Raw genomic sequence first — 19,319 nt, 5'->3', positions numbered from 1 at the left:
CGCGGGAAAATGAGCAAGCTTGCTTTTTGTTGTTGTTGTTGTTGTTGTTCTGAGCCGCGACAAGTATTTGTGGGAGCAATGACTTCCTTTATTTCGCTCGTCGAGGTGAAAGAAGTGGCTATGTTCTTTTCAACTTCCGAGACGCCGTAGCTCTCCTTGAAAGTGACCGTTGGCAAGTTGGGCTCGTGCTCGAGCTGGAAAGGAGACGCCAACCATCCCTGTGTCGCCCGTCGAGTGGTGGGAAATAGCTCAGATGTAGAGTATCTAGGTGCCTTTTTTGTCAGCACACGAGTACGGATAACGTCGTTAATGAGCTGCCATGGAATGTGGTTCAAACTCTACGTACAATAAACAAACTACAAGTACAGATAGTAGATGAGTCCGATAAAGGAGGACTCCCTGCTCCACATAAGTACCGCGGGTGCTATAACAGTGAAATATTAACTGAACGAGTTTGAACGAACCAAGAGGAAATAAACGTGAAGAAAAATTTCTGTGAACTGAAACGACCACGCAGCCACACATTATGCAAACCAAAGCAGATTTCAAGCATTCAAATTGTGTTGAAGGCACTTATTTCCAAATGCTGAGAAGTTATTCACGCACGTATAGTGTACTGTACTTGGTGCTTTAGATAAAATGAAGTAATATATTCGCACTTGATACTCATTAGTATCTCCCTTGCTGAAATCCTGCCGTAATTAGCATCCATCGAGGTGATTCAGCGGCTGTGCTGTAGAGTTGATGAGCCCAAGGACGATGGGATTAATTTCCAGCCCTTCCCTAGGGAGTTTATCGTTTATATAATGTGCAGCTATGGAGCGTCTAACCCCACATACCATCATCATCATGTCATTTCTCTCGAAAACAGGTTCCTTCTCAAGTTCATGAGAGTGACAATCGGACAAACGTGCTTTCCAGTATGTTCAGCTACTGCTCAAGCTGCAAGCCGTCCAAGAAACTGTACTAAACTAAACCATACCTAAAATCCCGAAGTTACGGTTTTTGCAAACTGTGCAGCTTCAGAATACCAGTTCCCGAAGTTTCGGGGGTTAAAATTTCGGATCGTCTGCCGAAATGTGACGCATTATGTTGCGGAAGCAGTACATTAATGCTACCTGAAATGTACGCAGAGATTAAAGTTGCAGTGCGCTAAAATTCATTCGGTTTGGTTTGGTTTTAGGGGGTTTAACGTCCCAAAGCAACTCAGGCTATGAGGTACGCCGTAATGAAGGGCTCCGGAAATTTCCACCACCTGGGGCTCTTTAACGTGCACCGACATCGGACAGTACACAGGCCTCTAGAATTTTGCCTCCATCTAAATTCGTCCGCCCTGGCCGGGATCCAACCCGCGTTTTTGGGGTCAGTAGCCGAGCGCCGTAACCACTGAGCCACCGCGGAGGCTTGAAATTCGTTCAACAGAAACATATTTGCATCGCGAAACAACGGGATTTAAGTTTGCACGGTTTAGATAGGTGTAACGTCCCAAAGCGGCTCACGCTATTAGGGACGACGTAGTGACGGGCTCCGGAAATTTGGACCACCTGGGGTTCTTTAACGTGCACTGACATCGCACAGTACACGAGCCTCTGGAATTTCGCCTTCAACGAAATGCGACTGCCGCGGCCAGGATGGAACCCACGTCTTTCGGGTCAGCAGCCGAGCATCATAACCACTGAGCCACCCCGGCGGCTACAACAACGGTATTTCGCCATGGGATTTAGTGTTGTATTTCGCCATGGGATTTCGCCATGGGATTTAGTGTTTATAGTGTTGTCACTAGTGATCGAGATGTGGAAATGTTCCAAGAAGATTTGAACAGAATCTCAGAGTGGTGCGTTAAATGGAATATGAATTTGAATTTGTCCAAGACTGTCCATATGAAGTTTACAAGAAAGAAAAACCCTGATGTGTACTCATATGTTATTAGGAACACAATGTTAGAACAGGTATTCGAATTTAAATATCTAGGCGTTTATTTTACTCCTGATTTGAGCTGGCGCCGTCACGTCGATTATATCTTTGCTAAAGCATGCAGAAACTTGGGATTTCTTCGCCGAAATGCAAGCATTTTTCCACTGTCATGTCGTGACATTTTATTCAAGACTTATGTCAGGTCGGTTCTGGACTACGCGTGCACTGTCTGGGACCCGCCTACTGCTAGAGATAAAGATAAGTTGGAGAGGGTGCAGAACATTGCCTCTCGTTTCGTGTCTGGCACACGCGGGGCTCGTTACAGTGCATCGCGTACGAAGGATGCACTCAACTGGGAATTGCTTGACACGCGCCGAAAGAAGTTGCGTCTGAAGCTATTTCATGCTGTTTATTATTCAACTGTTCGGGTTGAACGCGAAAGGTATGTGCAGGAGCCTTTTTATAGATCCAACCGTGTTGACCATGTTTTTAAAGTCCGCGAATTCGCGGCAAAAACTGAACTGTTTAAAATGTCTTTTTTTTTTCGAAAACCATTAGAGAATGGAACAGACTACCGAGCGATGTTGTGAGTGTGACATCAAATGATGCGTTCTTTCGTTCTTTAATGATGTGATGCGATTGTGATGTGTTCTTTTGAAGTGAGATGTACATGGCCAACGCTTTATGCTTGTAACTCTGCCTGCGAGCGGAGGTGTCATGTGTGCTTCTTTTTTTGTACATTGCCCCCCCCCCCCCCCTGTAATGCCACGGCGCTGTGGGTTCCTTACTAAATAAATAAATAAATGTTTGCACGGCTTACACTTCCTTCAGGAGAGAAGGTTGAAGGGTATCTTTCTGTAGTTCCCAATGAAAACAAAAAGCGAAAAAAAGCTCGTACACTAGACACAACAAACAACTTGAGCGCTCACTGAAATAAAATTTGCCGCAGCATGTCATCTTCGTATAACAGAATAAACACAAAGCAGATTTCACAAACTGCACACACACTTATGGCGATGACTGGGGTGAATATGGCTGCCCTATTTAAGAGGTGGTTGCAGCAATTTAAAGAGCTTGTTGGAAATGAGATGTAAGGCTGAAGTATGAAGTTTAGTTTCATCAATAACGGGTCTTTTTTTGTTGTTGTTGTAACCGACTACTTATCGAGCCTTCTTGACAGGGCTTCTTGTAATCTGTATATAAATGACAAAGAAAAACAAAAACAGGTGTCGAGAGTTAGCGCTAGTCCTGTCTGTACTATCCAGCCTGCCGTACTTTGCGCTGTTTGCCCGTGACGCAGAATCAATAGATGACCCAAGTTCCGTTACCAGGTGCTCTCAGTCTCTCAAAGCTCGCCTGTTAATGCCGCAGTCGCTTTTTTTTTGTTATTCCGTTCTCGAATTTACAAAACGTTTGTGTTTGTTTTCGGTAATTTAGAATTTCATAAAAATTACTGATGACTAACTACAGAGAACAAAAAAAAAGACGCATCATTTCTGCTGCACAGCACCGAAAACTGAGGATAACACACATATCGTGTTGGACGTCGCATTCTTCATCTGCATCAAAACTAAAATAGCGCAGCACACACGACCACGGGACGAAAAAGACGACATGAGACAGAACAGTTAACGCTTAGCCCTGTGGTCGTTTGTATTTACTTTTAAAGTACGACTTACCAACTACTAGACTTGCTCAAAGTTTTACAGAAGTTCTTCGTCTGCTATCAAAGACTGATCCCAGAAGTAAATTATGGCGCTCACGTAGTTAGCTCGAGGAGAGCGTTCTTCGTTGTAGTTCTGTAGAACAATGAACGTTGTTACTATGGGCTGACGGTTGAGTTGGCTCGGTGGCAGCAGACAGAGCAGATCGACGCGATGCAGACTTCAGAAGCACGCGCATACAAAAACAAAGACTTGGAAGCGAACCTTATTATTCGAACAAATGGTACAGCATAAACGAACCAAGCGCACATCAGTAGACGTATAGTATGCAGGCATCAGTCAAGAGCTGGAACGAATGAAAAAATAAGAAGAAAAGACCGTAAGAACAAAGAAGTCAATGACGGAGCATGCGCAGCCGGCGTTACAGAAAAAGAAACCACCTGCAAGCTTGAAGAGTGCTAAAAAATTTTAACGGCGCGTACTGGTCGTGTTGATACTTTTACGTTGCATTTTGCTTTTGGCTGGCTTCCACCACGCTAATTTATTAAGCTGAGAAGGCTTAAGGAGCTGGCTAACACGGCTATCTTTGTCTATAGCTGTGTAAGTAGGCCAGAGAAGAAGATGCCCTGATGGCCATTTGACTGAACATTAGTGCAACGTGGCTGTGAAAAATCGCCTCGGAATCCAGTGCGGAGATAGCGGTTGTCTAACTAGGGAGATCCCCGATGCTCGGGAGATAAGTACGAGAGACATGGGGCTTCAGATAGCCACGCGAAGAAGGATTCAGGTAAAGAACTGTGTTTTCTGGAAGCTTGCGTACAGGTTTTTCCAGCGTCGACCACGCGCCGCCAGTACTTACAGCTTTGTTTTAGCGATGTCGACGTGCACTGATTTTTTATTTGTTTTTTCGTTTCAGCTTTAGATTGATGCCTGGGTACAAACTACGTCCATCTGTTCCCGCTTGATGGCTTCATAAGCTGCGATTTGCTGTTCTAAAGCCACACTGGGCGTCGGTGTTTTGCGTGTTCGTGTTTGTTCAGTTTTTTCTATCCGTAATTTTGCTCTGTTTCCCATCGATAATGAACAGCATGCACAGAACGGGGACTTTTTGGATGTAGGTTCATATACACGTGACGCAGCACTGTTTAGCGTCAGACCACTCCGCAGTAGCCAGCGAGTTAAAACGAGTGCTGGGCATGGTTACGAACGTAAGATACCAAGGATGAACTGCCACATATAGAGACTGCGCTGATAGTCTATTGACTCCTTTATCTGAGGGATTTTGCATCGAAACTTGGAGAAGGTACCGCTGCATCTTGTGGAATGTTTTGGAATGTTTGGAAAGTTGTGGAATGTTTTCTCGAATGACCATGCAAAACCAAAGATCGAGATCACAGGAATCGCTGTATACAAGCAATGAGGTCCACATGAACTAAGCTCACACGAACCAAACCGCATGAACTGAACTCAGCAAATAAAAAATGCTGAGCCATTTGCATCAATAGTATAACGGCTCCGACGGCTGTTTGGGCCAATGACATGCCTTCCCCATACTTGAGGCGTTTTGAGTGCGATTTTCCTCATGAAAATCAATGCCTACCGGGCCTAGTTTTGTAGTTCTAGCGACGCGGTGTCGTTGATCCTTCCACATGACGTGCGCGCATTGCGGTAGTCATCCGCAGCTTGCAGGGCACGGAACTGCATGACACGTGCCGCACATGGGTCATGGCTTTGAACTGCCATAACGTCTTTGACTTACGAAAACATTTTCTTTGTCTTAGAGCGGCTGGGAGACACGGGCTGCGAGTTGTGTACAGCCTGTCGCGATTTTGAAGTGATCACTTAAGGCTTAACCCAGTCCTACTGAAGTGCTCTCAAGCGCTTTATTATCTTTGAAAAGGCTGAAAGGAACATATGCGCTTAGGTAGCCGAAGCAGTCCTCTATCCTGTACCCTCAATTTTATTGCACAGTAAGCGGCCATCGCGCCAGGAAAAATGAATTCGCCCATTTTGGTGAGAACGAACGCGGTAACCTTCAAATCATGTGAGAGAGTTAAGAACGCTTGTAACGCGATCTTTCGGCGGTTTTTAAAATGGTCGACTGCCGAAGTCGACGACAGTCAACCATTCGTGGGTTCTACGGTCACCACGAGTTGCAGTCCATCGAGAGCCAACTTAAACTGGAATGTGATGTGGCAGTCTCATATGGTTGCCGAAAAGCTAAATCCAAACACGGCCCCATTGAAAAGATAATGCGACACTTCACAGGACGAGGGTTGTCCGCTTGAAATAGCGTTGCTCAATATGACACCTGCGTACCGTTTGCGCTCGGGCAACGGGGCGAAATAACACGTGTGAAAACAGCACATGAAAAAAGAAAAGAAAACTCACAGGGCGGTTATCAGTGCTTAATGCAAGATTCAGCGACAGATGTTGACGTATTATGATATCACTTTCCCTCCAGCTTCGACCGTAACCACTCTCGGAGTTCTAGTGGCAACCACACTGCGGTCGCGCATTCCCCTGCTCTCGCCATACTCTCCTCATTCCACGGTAACCACGGCACGGTAACCACGGTAACCCGGCACAACACCCTCAGGCGTAGTGCGCAACGTTTCGGTTGCGCACTCCGCCCTTTCCATACTCTTTCCTCAGTAACCGTTTCCATTCTGCGGTTCCCGTTGCAATCCCTTTCTGGTTCAGCAGTCCTCCCCTCTCGCCACATCCTCCTCCTCCCTTCCACGGTAATCACCCTGCCGGTTTTCTATAGCAACCGTTCACCAATTACGCCGACTATTACTACTACCACTACTACTACTACTACTACTACTATGCCAACGCGAAACCCTGGAACGGGCGCTTAGCAGCTACCCGCCGCGGTGACCCTATGGTTACGGCGCTCGGCTGCTGACCCGAAAGACGCGGGTCCGATCCCGGCCGCAGCGGTGGAATTTCTATGAAGGAGAAATTCTAGAGGCCCGTGTGCTGTGCGATGTCAGTGCACGGTAAAGAACCCCAGGTGGTTGAAATTTCCGGAGCCCTTCACTACAGCGTCCCTCATAGCCTGAGTCGCTTTGGGACGTTAAACCCTAATAAAACCAATGAAAAAAGCTTAAGAGGGGCGGTTGTAACAAAGAATTAAGGTACAGCAAGCAAAACTACACGCCTACAAAACGGCAGAAGAGAAAACAGCACGTGTCAGTGTAGGCCGGAACAGTACGACGAAGGAACAGCACAGCGCCAATAAACCACCACGACGAAACAAGAAGCGCAAAAAAAAAAGTTCAAGGCATTTTGAAGTGTTACAGAACGACCGCACGACCGCTTCTCATACACATGTCCAACATCCGCGGACAAAAATGTTAAATATTGAAATACTGTAAGAGACTGTTACGTAAATATTGAAGGCAGTGGTCCATTATTCCAATGTAGCAAAATATTTGTTTTCATGTTTTTCCACCGCTCGCAACGAGCAGTTGTCTGCCATAGAAAACCAAAGGGAAACGTTTTTGACCACAAGAGAAACGTCAATAGCGAGAAATGCAAACCTACCGAGCGTAAAGCTACGGATATACTGATTGTTACAGGGAAATGTTCCAATATTTGAAAAAACCGCGTTCATAAACTCTATTCCATTGAAAAATTATTTTGCCCAGAACTGTTTGGTATGGGGAGCGAAAAAACTGAACAGGTATGCTTGAGAGAAAGGGTCTCAAGACAATGTGTTTTTTTTTAACTAGAATACGTTCGCAAGAGTTTTGTGACTGCGCGCAAGCCACTTTCGAAGACTCCGTTCTTCCACAATTAGACATAATAGGCTGTTTGCGCACGTAGCAACGCTCGAGTCGATCCACTCCAAACACGCGAGTCCTTAACAACGATCGGGCGATCCCGGATCGAAGTGGCGAACGGCGTATATTCGTGCCACACGAGACGTGAGCTGCTGTGCGCTATCGCTTTCGATCAACAGGAGCAAATGTAATGATAATAAATAATAATAACAATATTTTCATTGCACAACATCTTGTGATATATAGAGACTGGGGCCTGTCAAAGCGAAGAGGAGGCTTGCAGGACTAGGCCCGGTAACATTGGCAAGCAAAAAGTAAAAGAAATAAAAATATCCTCATAAGTGTACACACACTGAAATACAAGTACTAAAGAAAATACTATAGTATAAAATAAAAACTCTGTAGAGATCCCGTGTTCTCTGCATCATTTGGCGTTAAAACATCACAGATTTTAACATCCGTTTTAAAGTCGTTTTAGAAGTAGCAGACAATACATGATAAGAAAGAATTTTGAATATTGTAGGCACATATACACCTCTTCTTGCTTTGCCGTGTCTCGTTGAGTATCTAAGAACAGTGTAGCGCTGACCTTTACGTAGGGTTCTGGCAGCAACTGATTTAGACTTCCAAAGGTGTCGGAGAACAACTGTTTGTTTATATAAACTTTCAAAGGACGGAAGAGCAGGAAAATTAAACATGTAAGTTTACTTGAGGCAGAAACGAGTGTTCAATAATAATAATAATAATAATAATAATAATAATAATAATAATAATAATAATAATAATAATAATAATAATAATAATAATAATAATAATAATAATAATAATACCTGCTGTGATAAGCGAAACTGGACCCTTGGAGTAAGCCCTAAGTAAAGGCCAGTGGGTGAGGGAACAAACGCAGGTTAATGACATCTTAGTCAAGAGGAACAAGTTGGCTTGGGCAGGGCATGTAATGCGAAGGCAAGATAACCGGTGGTCCTTAAGGGTAACGGAGTGGATACCAAGGCAAGGCAAGCGTAGCAGAGGGGGGCGGCAGAAAGTTAGGTGGGCGGAGGAGGTTAAGAAGTTTGCAGGGATAGGGTGGCCGCAGCTGGAAAATGACATGGTTAATTGGAGAGACAAGGAGAAACCTTTGCCCTGCAGTGGGCGTAGTCAGGCTGATGATGATGATGATGCATGTATGTGTACGTGTGCGTGCATAAGTGTGTGTGCCACATATACTACATTATATAAACCACCTTGAATACCCGCTTGAACTGGGTACTTTACCCGATGCCCTGGTCTGACTGGGGAATTTCTACTAGACTCATGGCCGGGCTAGCCGAACCATCTGGATCTCATTTGGTCTCAATGGGTCTCCCGGCATGAAGCTACCACGATCCGCTCCGGGCGAGAAAAAAAAATCCCAGTCGGTCAATGAGATTCATACGGCAGTGTACGCGTTAGTAATAGCGTCACCTCCGCTCGAAGCAGCTGCCGCCGCTGAGGGATGCAGATCGCGTGAGCAGGTGGCGTGATGCAGTCCATAAATCATCGTGTGACACGCGTACCCAAGCTATTCCTCCTATATAATCCATCAGTGCGACATGCCTACTCCTCTACACATTCCCCAAAACTTGACTCTGATTGGCGACTGCGGTGTCTCGCTCGCCACTCATCACCTGCCATTCTTACATCCCTCTTATCCCCCCCCCCTCTCTTTCCTATCCCCTAAACATGGAGAGGGGATTTCCCTCATCCACTTCGCCTCCTGCCAACCGAGGCTTCATTAAGGTCGGATTTTTTTCTATTTTTGCGAAAATAAGCGTTCTAATGCTAGCGCATTAAAAAAAAAACAACACAGTTCCCACTTCGAGTTATTGATCAGTTCGCTCTCGCCCTACCATAAGCTTGCCGTCCCGGTTAGCTCAATTGGTAGAGCGACTGCTCCGGTGAAGCGGTGGTCCCGGGTTCGAACCCCGGACCAGGACGAATTTTTCTGTAACTGCGAAGTTTCTGAGAGAGCTGTATAGCTTTCCTTTGTAGCCGTATGGCTGCGCTCGGGTGGATGTCAGTGAGCAATTACTCCCTTATTATAAACAAAAAAGAAACGATGGACGCACTAAAGGACTTCTTTGCAGACTCGAGAGCATTCTTCATCTCTGCGTACCATCGTGCTCACTTACTATAAATCTGTTTCCGCGCACCCCACCGCCAAAATAAGAACAGTAGCCTAAACCAGTTACACCAGGATCGACTCCGTCTTTTCTTGGCCCAAGTTTGTTCCTCTCCCTTGATTTTGATGCGCTTCATGCTGGATCTACAGAGGCGAGCCTGATAGTTGGTGTGCTCAGTACGAGAACACGTCAGCGGACAGCGCCTTTTTCTTTTTGTCGCCACTGCGTTCGTGTGCAAAGGAAAAAATGAGTTGCCTAATAGCCACAATCAGGAGACTCGTAAAGACACAAACCGGCATCAGTTTGAAAACACAATTTGTGCCACCCGCTGGAAAAGAAAAAGGAAGCAGCTTTCTAGAGCTACATGGGATCCCACCGCAACTTCCAAGCCTTCAGGCCTTTTCTATGTTGTTATGAGCATCAAATAAACATACTGTAGGAGATGTCCATGTCACTGGAAGACAGTGTGTTCGCTTTCACCGCGTCCACCGTGTCTGCCAACTAGTACAGAGGTCAAAAGACATGCCTAGAACAACCAAACTGCGTGTACCGCAGCTCCCAAAGCCGCTGCGACCAAGAAGGCAAACAATTGCAATGAAACTTTATGAGTTTAACTGCACATGTTTACATCCAGACCATTTTAATCAAATCTTCTAGCTAGTTATCGCGTGTTCAGCCAGAAACGCTGAGAACATGTTCTAGACATGAGTTTTCCCTCTGTACATGGTGCACTGTCAAAACCTGCAGCACACTACACGCTGCCACTTGAAGCAGAAAACACTGCTCCCGTTTTTACGCCTGGAAGCGAACCGTACTCTATGTATAGAAGAGGGCAGGCCTCGTCAAACAGTGGACTGCCAGCCTCCCAGCTGAAGTGCACTACCCAATAACACAGTCAGGCCAAATTTAAAACTCTATGTCATTGACGTCCGTGAAGTAAGCAAGCATAAATATTCGGAAAACGTTAGCAGTATGCAACGGTTGACCAAAGCTTTGATACTCTTCGTACACAATTGCGTAAAAAGCGTAGTCGCAGCTTTTTCTGAGAGTGGGCTGCTCCTAGAAGCGACTTCGTTGTTTCAGGCGAGTTTCGCATCCTTCACCTCACAAATAAGCCGTTTTTTTATGCCATATAGCGAACGCAGTAAATATCAGTAAAATCCGCACCGCCATCAAAGAGCTTATGTGGCCAAATGCGAATCAACGCAGGACGACCCGGGCACAGCGCACAGAGCGAGAGCACAGGGCCCGCACAAAGCACAGGGCACCGAAACCCATAACATGCGCACAAGCGAGACACTTCGTTCAGTGCATCTTCACTGACAATATATGTTGCAATAATTCGCGAAACAGTGTGCACGGTAGCACGTCGTCCGCTGTTTTTTGTGCAAATATTTTGCCACCATACCTAATACTCATTTTTTTTTGTTTTCACTTTCAAGCATAAACTGAACATTATAAAGAGATACTATTTCCACGATCCTTCGGGTACTTCTTTTATATGTCGTAGCATTCCAATGTTGCTATTTCGATCAATTATGACGCTTGGAACGAAATTTTACACATCCATGCAAAAAATCAAACGCTAGCATTTTGCGCCGGAAAACCAACAAATTGTATATCTTAAAGGTGCAGTGAAGAGGAATCTGAACTCGTCTTTTTGCCGCGGGAACCCGATCTGCACGTCTCGAGCATTCTTAGAAGCCTCGATTTATTGCCCTGTGCGGCCGATTTCCCTACTTTAAATCGGGGTAACGTTCGACTCGCGCCTTTCATTTAATTCCCCGCAGACGGTGGGTGGAGTCAAATAACGCATGGAGTATCTTTCAGGCAGTCGCCTCGGAAACTACATAGCTGCAAATTAGGTCCATGGAAATAAAAACACGCGTGGACTCTTTTTTTTCCGCCGATCACTACGTATCACTCCGCCGATGGCAGAGCGGCAAGCCCTCACGGAACTGGTTGAAAGGCTGGTTTAATCCTCCCACCGTCTGCAGGGAATTCAAAAAAGAAAAAGAAAGGCGGGAGCCCGGACGTTTAATCGGATTTAAATTGGGAAAATCGGCTGGACCGGGCAATAGTTCCAAGTTTCTGAGAACGCTCAGAACGTGCAGATCGAGTTCCGGCGGTAAAAATACGAGTTCAGATTCTTTTTCAGTGCACCTTTAAGGCCTGAATACTCAACTTTGGCCGAAAAACATTTCGTTCCGCCGGAAACAATGAGTGGTATGTCAAAGGGTTAAATAAAGTAGAGTTCTAAAGTAACAGGCTTGCCTCTCCGAAATCGGCTGGTAGCCCACATGGAAAAACGCCGCATGGCCATTGTCTTCTCTGCGCAGTCGTCACGGAGCACCCGGGAATCTCATACGCTTACTGAACAACTCCTCACCACGATCCCAAGACGCCGGCGCTTTCTGCACAGGTGTCGCTACATGACCGTCAAGATGGAGCGGAATGCGAGAAGCGCCATGGTAAACGCGCGCTCCGTGACATTTCCACTGTCTGCGGGGGTGCCCCCCAGTAGCGACACCGGCTTTGTAGCTCACAAAAGGACGGGAATCGAGCGTCAGGCGCATGTGCGAAAAGAAATTCCTCGTCGCTAAGGCGAATGTCGACAATAACAGATGCTGCAGCGCGCTGCTGGAGAAATAAGGGACGCAGCTTAAGCTGACACCGCGTGTTTGCTTTCGAAAGCCTAGCATTTATGCGGCAAGAAGACAATCCTCTAGTCATAAACGCACGAAGGTTAGGTTTCGCAGGAGCGAAAAACGTGGCAGGGGTTCCGCTATAACGAACACACCTGTAGTAAGCACTGAAGGGAGCTAGGAGGTACAGTCTTTGTCAAAAGTTTACAGCCCAGGGGATTCACTTCCAAGCTTTATATTGGGACTCCAGGAGCATTCATGGAAGCCCTACCTATTGCAGGAGGCAGTACCAGAAATCTTCTCATGTCCGGGAATTTTGGAGCGCTAGAGATTCATTAAGAACGACACAGTGTGGCTCAAAAAAAGACCCCCTGGGCTCCAAACTTTTGACAAAGGCTGTACATACCACGCAGGCTAACACATGGGTGTGTTCGATCACTGTCGTGTCCGGTCGCTGTGTTGAATGCAGCGAAAGACGCACACGGTACTTTAAGACTTCGTTTATTTAAAGCCGATGAGGGTGCGACCAGCGTCGACCGAGGCAGGAGCCGAACTGGCCGCCCGAAGAAAGGAGGGAGTGGAGAAGCGTCCACGGCAGGGAGTGGCTTCCCAGAACAGGAGGAGGGTGCGGGGGCGCACCGTGGGGGGGCATCCGGCGACAGCAGCGTGCGACGAGGGGCAAGCGGTCGTTAGGAGGGGATGCGAGTGGTCGTTAGGAGGAGGATTGAGTGGTCGTTAGGAGGAGGATGCGAACTGTCGTTAGGAGGGGAATGCGAGTGGTCGTTAGGAGGGGGCGCACACACACAAAAGCAATAAGGGGACACAACACTTCCTTCCTCCTTAGAAAGTTGCCTGGTATCGTGCAGGGGGTCGGCGCTCACGCGTGGAGGCGCGCTGGCTTTGTGCGCTCGGGGGAGAAACACTTGTAGGCTGGCTGTTGTTCGCTGTGTCTCCTAGGTCTGTCCTGGGCGAAGTCTCTTCTTCCGGGAAGAGGTGCCAGGCTATGTGGGAAGATGGAGCACGTGTTCTCTCCGCTGGCGGACAGCTCTCAGACGGCGTCGTAAATCTACGCAGCTGGTTGAGATGTCGGCGTGCTACTGTGCCATGTATGTTGACGAGCCAAGAGCGCAGGCCTATGCGTCTGACAATTGTAGCTTCCTCCCAGCGTGGCTTTTTCAGAAACTGTCGGGCGAGGACGCGCTGCCCCTCATTAAGCGTGCCGCAGCGCGGAATTGCTTTTTCTTCCCGGAACGTCTCTGCCTTTGGCTCGGGGAGGATGGCTGTGAGCTGGGTTCGCATTTCACGCTCGAACATCATTTTCGAGGGGGTCTCGCCTGTTGTGCTCTGAACCGTCGTGTGCTGCTTGAAGAGAAAGCGCGCAAGGCGGCGCTGCAGCGAGCCTGTCTGATCTCTTTCAAGGGCGCGTTTTAGCTCGGCTACGTAGCGCTCGGCTTGTCCGTTTGTCGCTGGGTGGTAGGGGGCCGATGTAACTGATGAGATCCCGTTGTCGCGATAAAACTTGAGGATCTCCGCAGACACAAACGGTGTTCCGTTGTCCGACACTACCTTGCGCGGCAGGCCGAACGTTGCAAATAGTGATCGGAGGTTGTCAATGACTGCTGCCGAAGTCGTCTGTCCCATTTGCCTTATCTCAAGCCACTTTGTGTAGGCATCTACGACCACAAGGAAAGTGCAGCCCTCAATTGGTCCTGCAAAATCAATGTGCAGTGTGTGCCATGGTGTGTCTGGCTTTTCCCATTCTGGGACAGGAGCTTTCGGCGGGGCGCTCCGGCTGCTCTGGCAAGGCTTGCATTCTCGCACCACTGTTTCGATGTCGTTGTCAATGCCAGGCCACCACATGTAGCTTCTGGCACACTTTTTCATTGCAACGATGCCCCGATGTCCGGCGTGGATGAGAGACATAGCTTGTGCGCGTAGTTCTCTCGGAATCACAACTCGGGACCCAAATATGATGCAGCCGCGATGGGTGCTCAACTCTGTAGCTCGCCTGCGGTAAGCGTCGAAGTTGTCCCCTTTGAGTTTATGCACGTTGCCTTGTTGAACAGCTGTGTAAACTAGCCGGAGAGCTGCGCACTTCTGCGTAGATGCTGCAACTGTGCCTGCTGTAAGCGTAGGTTCTGGCAGTGCTTCGAACATCAGAACGTCTCCTGGTGGAAATGGTTCGTCAACAGTTGCGTCTAGTGGCAGACGGCTTAGCGCATCGGCGTTTTGATGTTTACTCCCATTGCGGTAGACCAGAGCGTAGTCGTACGCTGAGAGTTTGATGCACCAACGTGTCATTCGCGGAGACAAAGTTGGTGGCATAGGCCTTTGTGGTCCCAGAATGCCCAATAGCGGTCGGTGATCGGTTATAAAGGTCACCTTCCGGCCGGCAATGTACTGGTGAAAATGTGTCGCCGCGTAGACGATGGCTAGCCCTTCTTTGTCAAGTTGCGCGTAGTTGCGTTCTGCTTGCGACAACGTACGTGAGGCGAAGGCGATGGGAGCTTCCCTTCCTTGCTCGTCAGTTTGCGATAGAACCGCGCCGACTCCGTACGGTGATGCGTCGCAAGCCAAAAGCAGAGGCTTCCTTTCGTCGTAGTGGCGGAGGACTGTACATCTTCGAATCAGGTCTTTCAGGGCATCGAATGACTGCTGATGGCGTGGCGACCATGTCCATGTCACATCTTTCCGAAGGAGTTGGTATAAGTCGTTGGCCACGGTAGCTCTTTGTTCCAAGAACCGGTCGTAGAACGTCAAGAGTCCGAGAAAAGCCTGTAGCTCCTGCTTGTTTGTTGGAGCTCGTGCTTCTGTGATCGCTCGCACTTTGTCCTCGGTAGGGTGAATGCCTTCCGCATCAATTCGGTGTCCCAGAAATTGCACCTCTGGCACCGCAAAACAGCACTTCGATTTGCTTATGCACAAATTAGCGTTTGCTAGCCTTTCGAGAACGAGCTCTAGGCGCACTGCATGCTCTTCAGTGGAAGTGCCACTGATGATGACATCGTCAAGGTAGACACAAGCTCCTGGGATGCCCTGAAGCACTGTCTCCATGAATTTTTGAAATATGGCCGGGGCTGCAGCTACGCCAAAAGGCAGTCGCTTGACTTTGTACAAGCCTTTCAGTGTGTTAATTGCCAATAATTCAGCAGTTGACTCGCTCACCTTCAGCTGCTGATACGCCTGGGTGAGGTCCAATGTGCTGAAGACTCTTGCGCCACGTAGTACACTGAATACTTCTTCAGGTGTCGGTAGCGGGTAAGAGGACGCTTTAGTCGCAAGATTGACGGTGCTCCGGTAGTCTCCGCAGAGGCGTATGGTTCCGTTCTTCTTGCGAACTACGACAAGTGGTGTGGCCCATTCTGAATGCTGCGTCGGCTCGATGACACCTTGCTGCTCCAGTTTGTCCAACTCTTTTTCAACTGAATCTCGGAGAGCAAACGGCACCGGCCTGGCCTTCAGAAATTTGGGTTGCGCGTTGTCCAACAACTCCAGTGTGACCGGGGGCCCTTCGTTTCCTGGAATCTCTTCCGAGAATACTCTTTCGTATTTCTCTTGCAGTTGCTCAACCATGTTCTGGCTCGGCGTCTGGTGTATGCCGCATATCATCACGCCTAGTGGAGAAAACCAGTTTCTCCCTAGAAGGCTTGATCCTGTGCCCTTCACAACAAGCAGAGGTAGCGTATGGGTCTGGCCGTTGTAGTTAACCTGCACGTTGGCAGAGCCCAATAGTGGCAGATTCTGTCCTGACCACGTTCGTAGGTGCGTGTCGTCTTGTTGCAGGGCGGGTGCGTCAGATGGCCATGAAGTTCGGAACGTGTCCTCACTGATCAGAGTACAGGCTGCGCCGGAGTCCACCTCGAACTTAATCAGCTGGTGATGTACGCTTACTTCTGTAAAAATCTTCGGTCGCGTGCCGAGATTCATGGTGTTCAGGTCGTACAACACAGATGGTGTTGCTGATGTTGTTCCATGGAGATCAGATAGCGGCGTATTCTCTGAGGCGTTGACGCTGTGATTAGGCTGGGAAGGTGACTTTATCTTGGCAAGTCTCCGTTTCGTAATGCATGCTCTTTCGATATGCCCTCGCTTGTGGCAAAAATTACACGTGGCTGACTGGAATCGACATCCCTGGGGGTTGTGTTGGTCGTCACACCGCCAGCAGCGTTGTGCCTTTTTGACCGATTTTACAACAACAGAAGGCTTGCGCACCTGGTTGCTTGTCTGGTGTACCGGCTCGGTGTTCCGGCGAATCCCTCTCTGCTGGTGACCGGCGCTCTCCGCTCGAACGGCGATGTCGTAAGCTTTGCTGAATGTGAGGTCCTTCTCAGCGAACAGGCGCTGCTGCAGTGACTCGTCACTCAGTCCGCACACAAATCTGTCGCGTAACATCACGTCCAAGGGAAGCATGGTGGTGTTAGCAGAAGAAGCTGCGTCTCCCTCCTGCCCGGTAGCTGTTGTCGACAGCGTTCCAAAATTGCAGTCGGCAGCGAGCTTCTTGAGCGCGGCTACGTAGGCGCTCACAGTTTCTCCTCCCAGTTGATCTCGTCGTTGGAAGCGAGCCCGGCTGTAGACCTCGGATGGCCTTGGGTCGTAGTGCTTTTGCAGCGCTTTTACGATGTCGTCGTAAGACACTGCCGCTGGTGTGCTTGGCTGAATAAGGGCGCAGACAGTATCGTAGGTCTGCTCCCCGCACAGCGTCAGCAGGTTGGCCCTCTTCAAGGCTGGGTCTGTGATGTTGTTAGCTTCAAAGTAGAACTGAAGGCGCCCAACCCACGATGACCACGATGAGCCGTTGAACTCTGGTATCTGATTGGGAAACCCTCGCGTAGCCATGGCTTGTCAATAGCGTTGCGTAGCGCGGGTCGAATCCACTTTCTCGTCGCCACTGTCGTGTCCGGTCGCTGTGTTGAATGCAGCGAAAGACGCACACGGTACTTTAAGACTTCGTTTATTTAAAGCCGATGAGGGTGCGACCAGCGTCGACCGAGGCAGGAGCCGAACTGGCCGCCCGAAGAAAGGAGGGAGTGGAGAAGCGTCCGCGGCAGGGAGTGGCTTCCCAGAACAGGAGGAGGGTGCGGGGGCGCACCGTGGGGGGGCATCCGGCGACAGCAGCGTGCGACGAGGGGCAAGCGGTCGTTAGGAGGGGATGCGAGTGGTCGTTAGGAGGAGGATTGAGTGGTCGTTAGGAGGAGGATGCGAACTGTCGTTAGGAGGGGAATGCGAGTGGTCGTTAGGAGGGGGCGCACACACACAAAAGCAATAAGGGGACACAACAATCACTATCTGCACGGGAACCGTAGATGGTGTCGCAAGTCTCTCTACACTGCTGGAAGATGCCAGATTCCGCTGCGGGCTTTTGTTATAGATGTGCAGATGTTGCTTTGAAAGCCTTTCCAGTCATAATTATTATTCGTAAAGCGCAAATGTATGCCTGATGCGTTTTATAATCTGTGAGAACGCAACTGTTGCTGGATCGATTCGGGTCATGCATTAAGGAATGATGCATGATCTACAGCAATGTCAACGAGTAACTTGGCTGATATGTTCTCTCTGCATGCGGTAACTTTAATTTATAATAAGTTTTGTACACGTTAGAAAAAATGGGAAACCAATTACAATTACAATTGCTTCATCTGAAATGTAACTGATTTCAGTGGTCAGTTAAACCCCGTGAAACGTTGGTTTGGTTTGGTTTTATGGGGTTTAACGTCCCAAAGCGACTAAGGCTATGAGAGACGCCGTAGTGGAGGGCTCCGCAAATTATGACCACCTGGGGTTCTTTAACGTGCACTGACATGTGGTCTATTGTCGAGTATCCTTTACGAAATGATGAAGCAGGCTTTCGTAAAAGATACTCGATAATAGACCACATTCACACTATCAATCAGGTGATAGAGAAATGCGCAGAATGTAGCCTTCATTGATTACGAGAAAGCATTTGACTCGGTGGAAACCTCAGCTGTCATGCAGGCATTGCGGAATCAGGGTGTAGAAGAGTGTTATGTGAAAATATTGGAAGATATTTATAACGATTGCACAGCTACTATAGTTCTCCATAAAGTCAGCAATAAAATTCCAATACGGAAAAGTGTCAGGCAGGGAGACACGATCTCGCCATTGCTCTTCACTGCCTGCTTACAGGAGGTATTCCGGGGACTGGAATGGGAACAGTTGGGGATAAGAGTTAATGGAGAATACCTGAGTAATTTGCGATTCGCTGACGACATTGCCTTGCTTAGCCACTCAGGACAAGAACTGCAAAGCATGATCAATCTGTTAGACAGGCAGAGCAGAACGGTGGGGCTAAGAATTAACATGCAGAAAACCAAAGTAATGTTCAACAGCCTAGCAAGGGAACAGCAGTTCGCAATTGGTAGCGAGGTGCTGGAAGTAGTAACAGAATATGTCTACTTAGGGCAGGTAGTGACCGCAGATCCGGATCATGAGAGGGAAATAACTAGAAGAATAAGAATGGGGTGGAGCGCATATGGCAGGTTCTCTCAGATCATGAATGGTAGCTTACCAATATCCCAGAAGAGAAAAGTATGCAACAGCTGTATCATACCGGTACTCACCTAAGGGGCAGAAACGTGGAGGCTAACAAAGAGGGTTCAGCTTAAGTGAAGAACAACGCAGCGAGCTATGGAAAGGAAAATGATAGGTGTAACGTTAAGAGATCGGAAGAGGGCGGAGTGGGTGAGGGAACAAACGCGGGTTAATGACATCTTAGTTGTTGTAATCAAGAGGAAGAAATGGGCTTGGGCAGGGCATGTAATGCGAAGGCAAGGTAACCGCTGGTCCTTAAGGGTAACGGAGTGGATTCCAAGAGAAAGCAAACGTAGCAGGGGACGGCAGAATGTTAGGTGGGCGGATGAGATTAAGAAGTTTGCGGGGATACAGTGGCGGCAACTGACAAAGGACAGGGTTAATTGGAGAGACATGGGAGAGGCCTTTGCCCTACAGTGGGTGTAGTCAGGCTGATGATGATGATGATGACATTGCACAGTACACGGGCCTCTAAATTTCTGCTCCACCCCATGAAACGTAACTGAAGAATTACGGAGAAGTAATCGATTACTATGACGTTATTTTTCATCCACCTTTTAATAGAATGGCACAGATATACATGGACAAGAATGACCT

The 19,319-nt window shown here is 48.2% G+C and overlaps 1 protein-coding gene across 6 annotated transcripts in view; it reads right to left on the bottom strand.

Moving 5' to 3' along the window:
- Positions 1-19,319, bottom strand: part of LOC149360661 (prestin-like) — a 282,903-nt gene that overhangs the window by 79,931 nt on the left and 183,653 nt on the right. Inside the window, exon 1 of one of the 6 annotated variants that reach the window (XM_089572445.1) lies at positions 11,803-12,024. The exons of the other annotated variants lie outside the window; for them this stretch is intronic. Coding sequence (XP_089428571.1) covers positions 11,803-11,851 — 49 coding nt within the window. The 5' untranslated portion in view covers positions 11,852-12,024. Of the gene's footprint in view, positions 1-11,802; positions 12,025-19,319 lie in introns of those variants that run through there. 6 annotated transcript variants of the gene reach the window in all.

The sequence above is a fragment of the Amblyomma mixtum genome, chromosome 2 (genome assembly GCF_055824585.1).
Source record: "Amblyomma mixtum isolate Tamu chromosome 2, ASM5582458v1, whole genome shotgun sequence".
Classification (NCBI taxonomy): domain Eukaryota; kingdom Metazoa; phylum Arthropoda; class Arachnida; order Ixodida; family Ixodidae; genus Amblyomma; species Amblyomma mixtum.
This window is presented reverse-complemented; position numbering and strand designations above follow the sequence as displayed.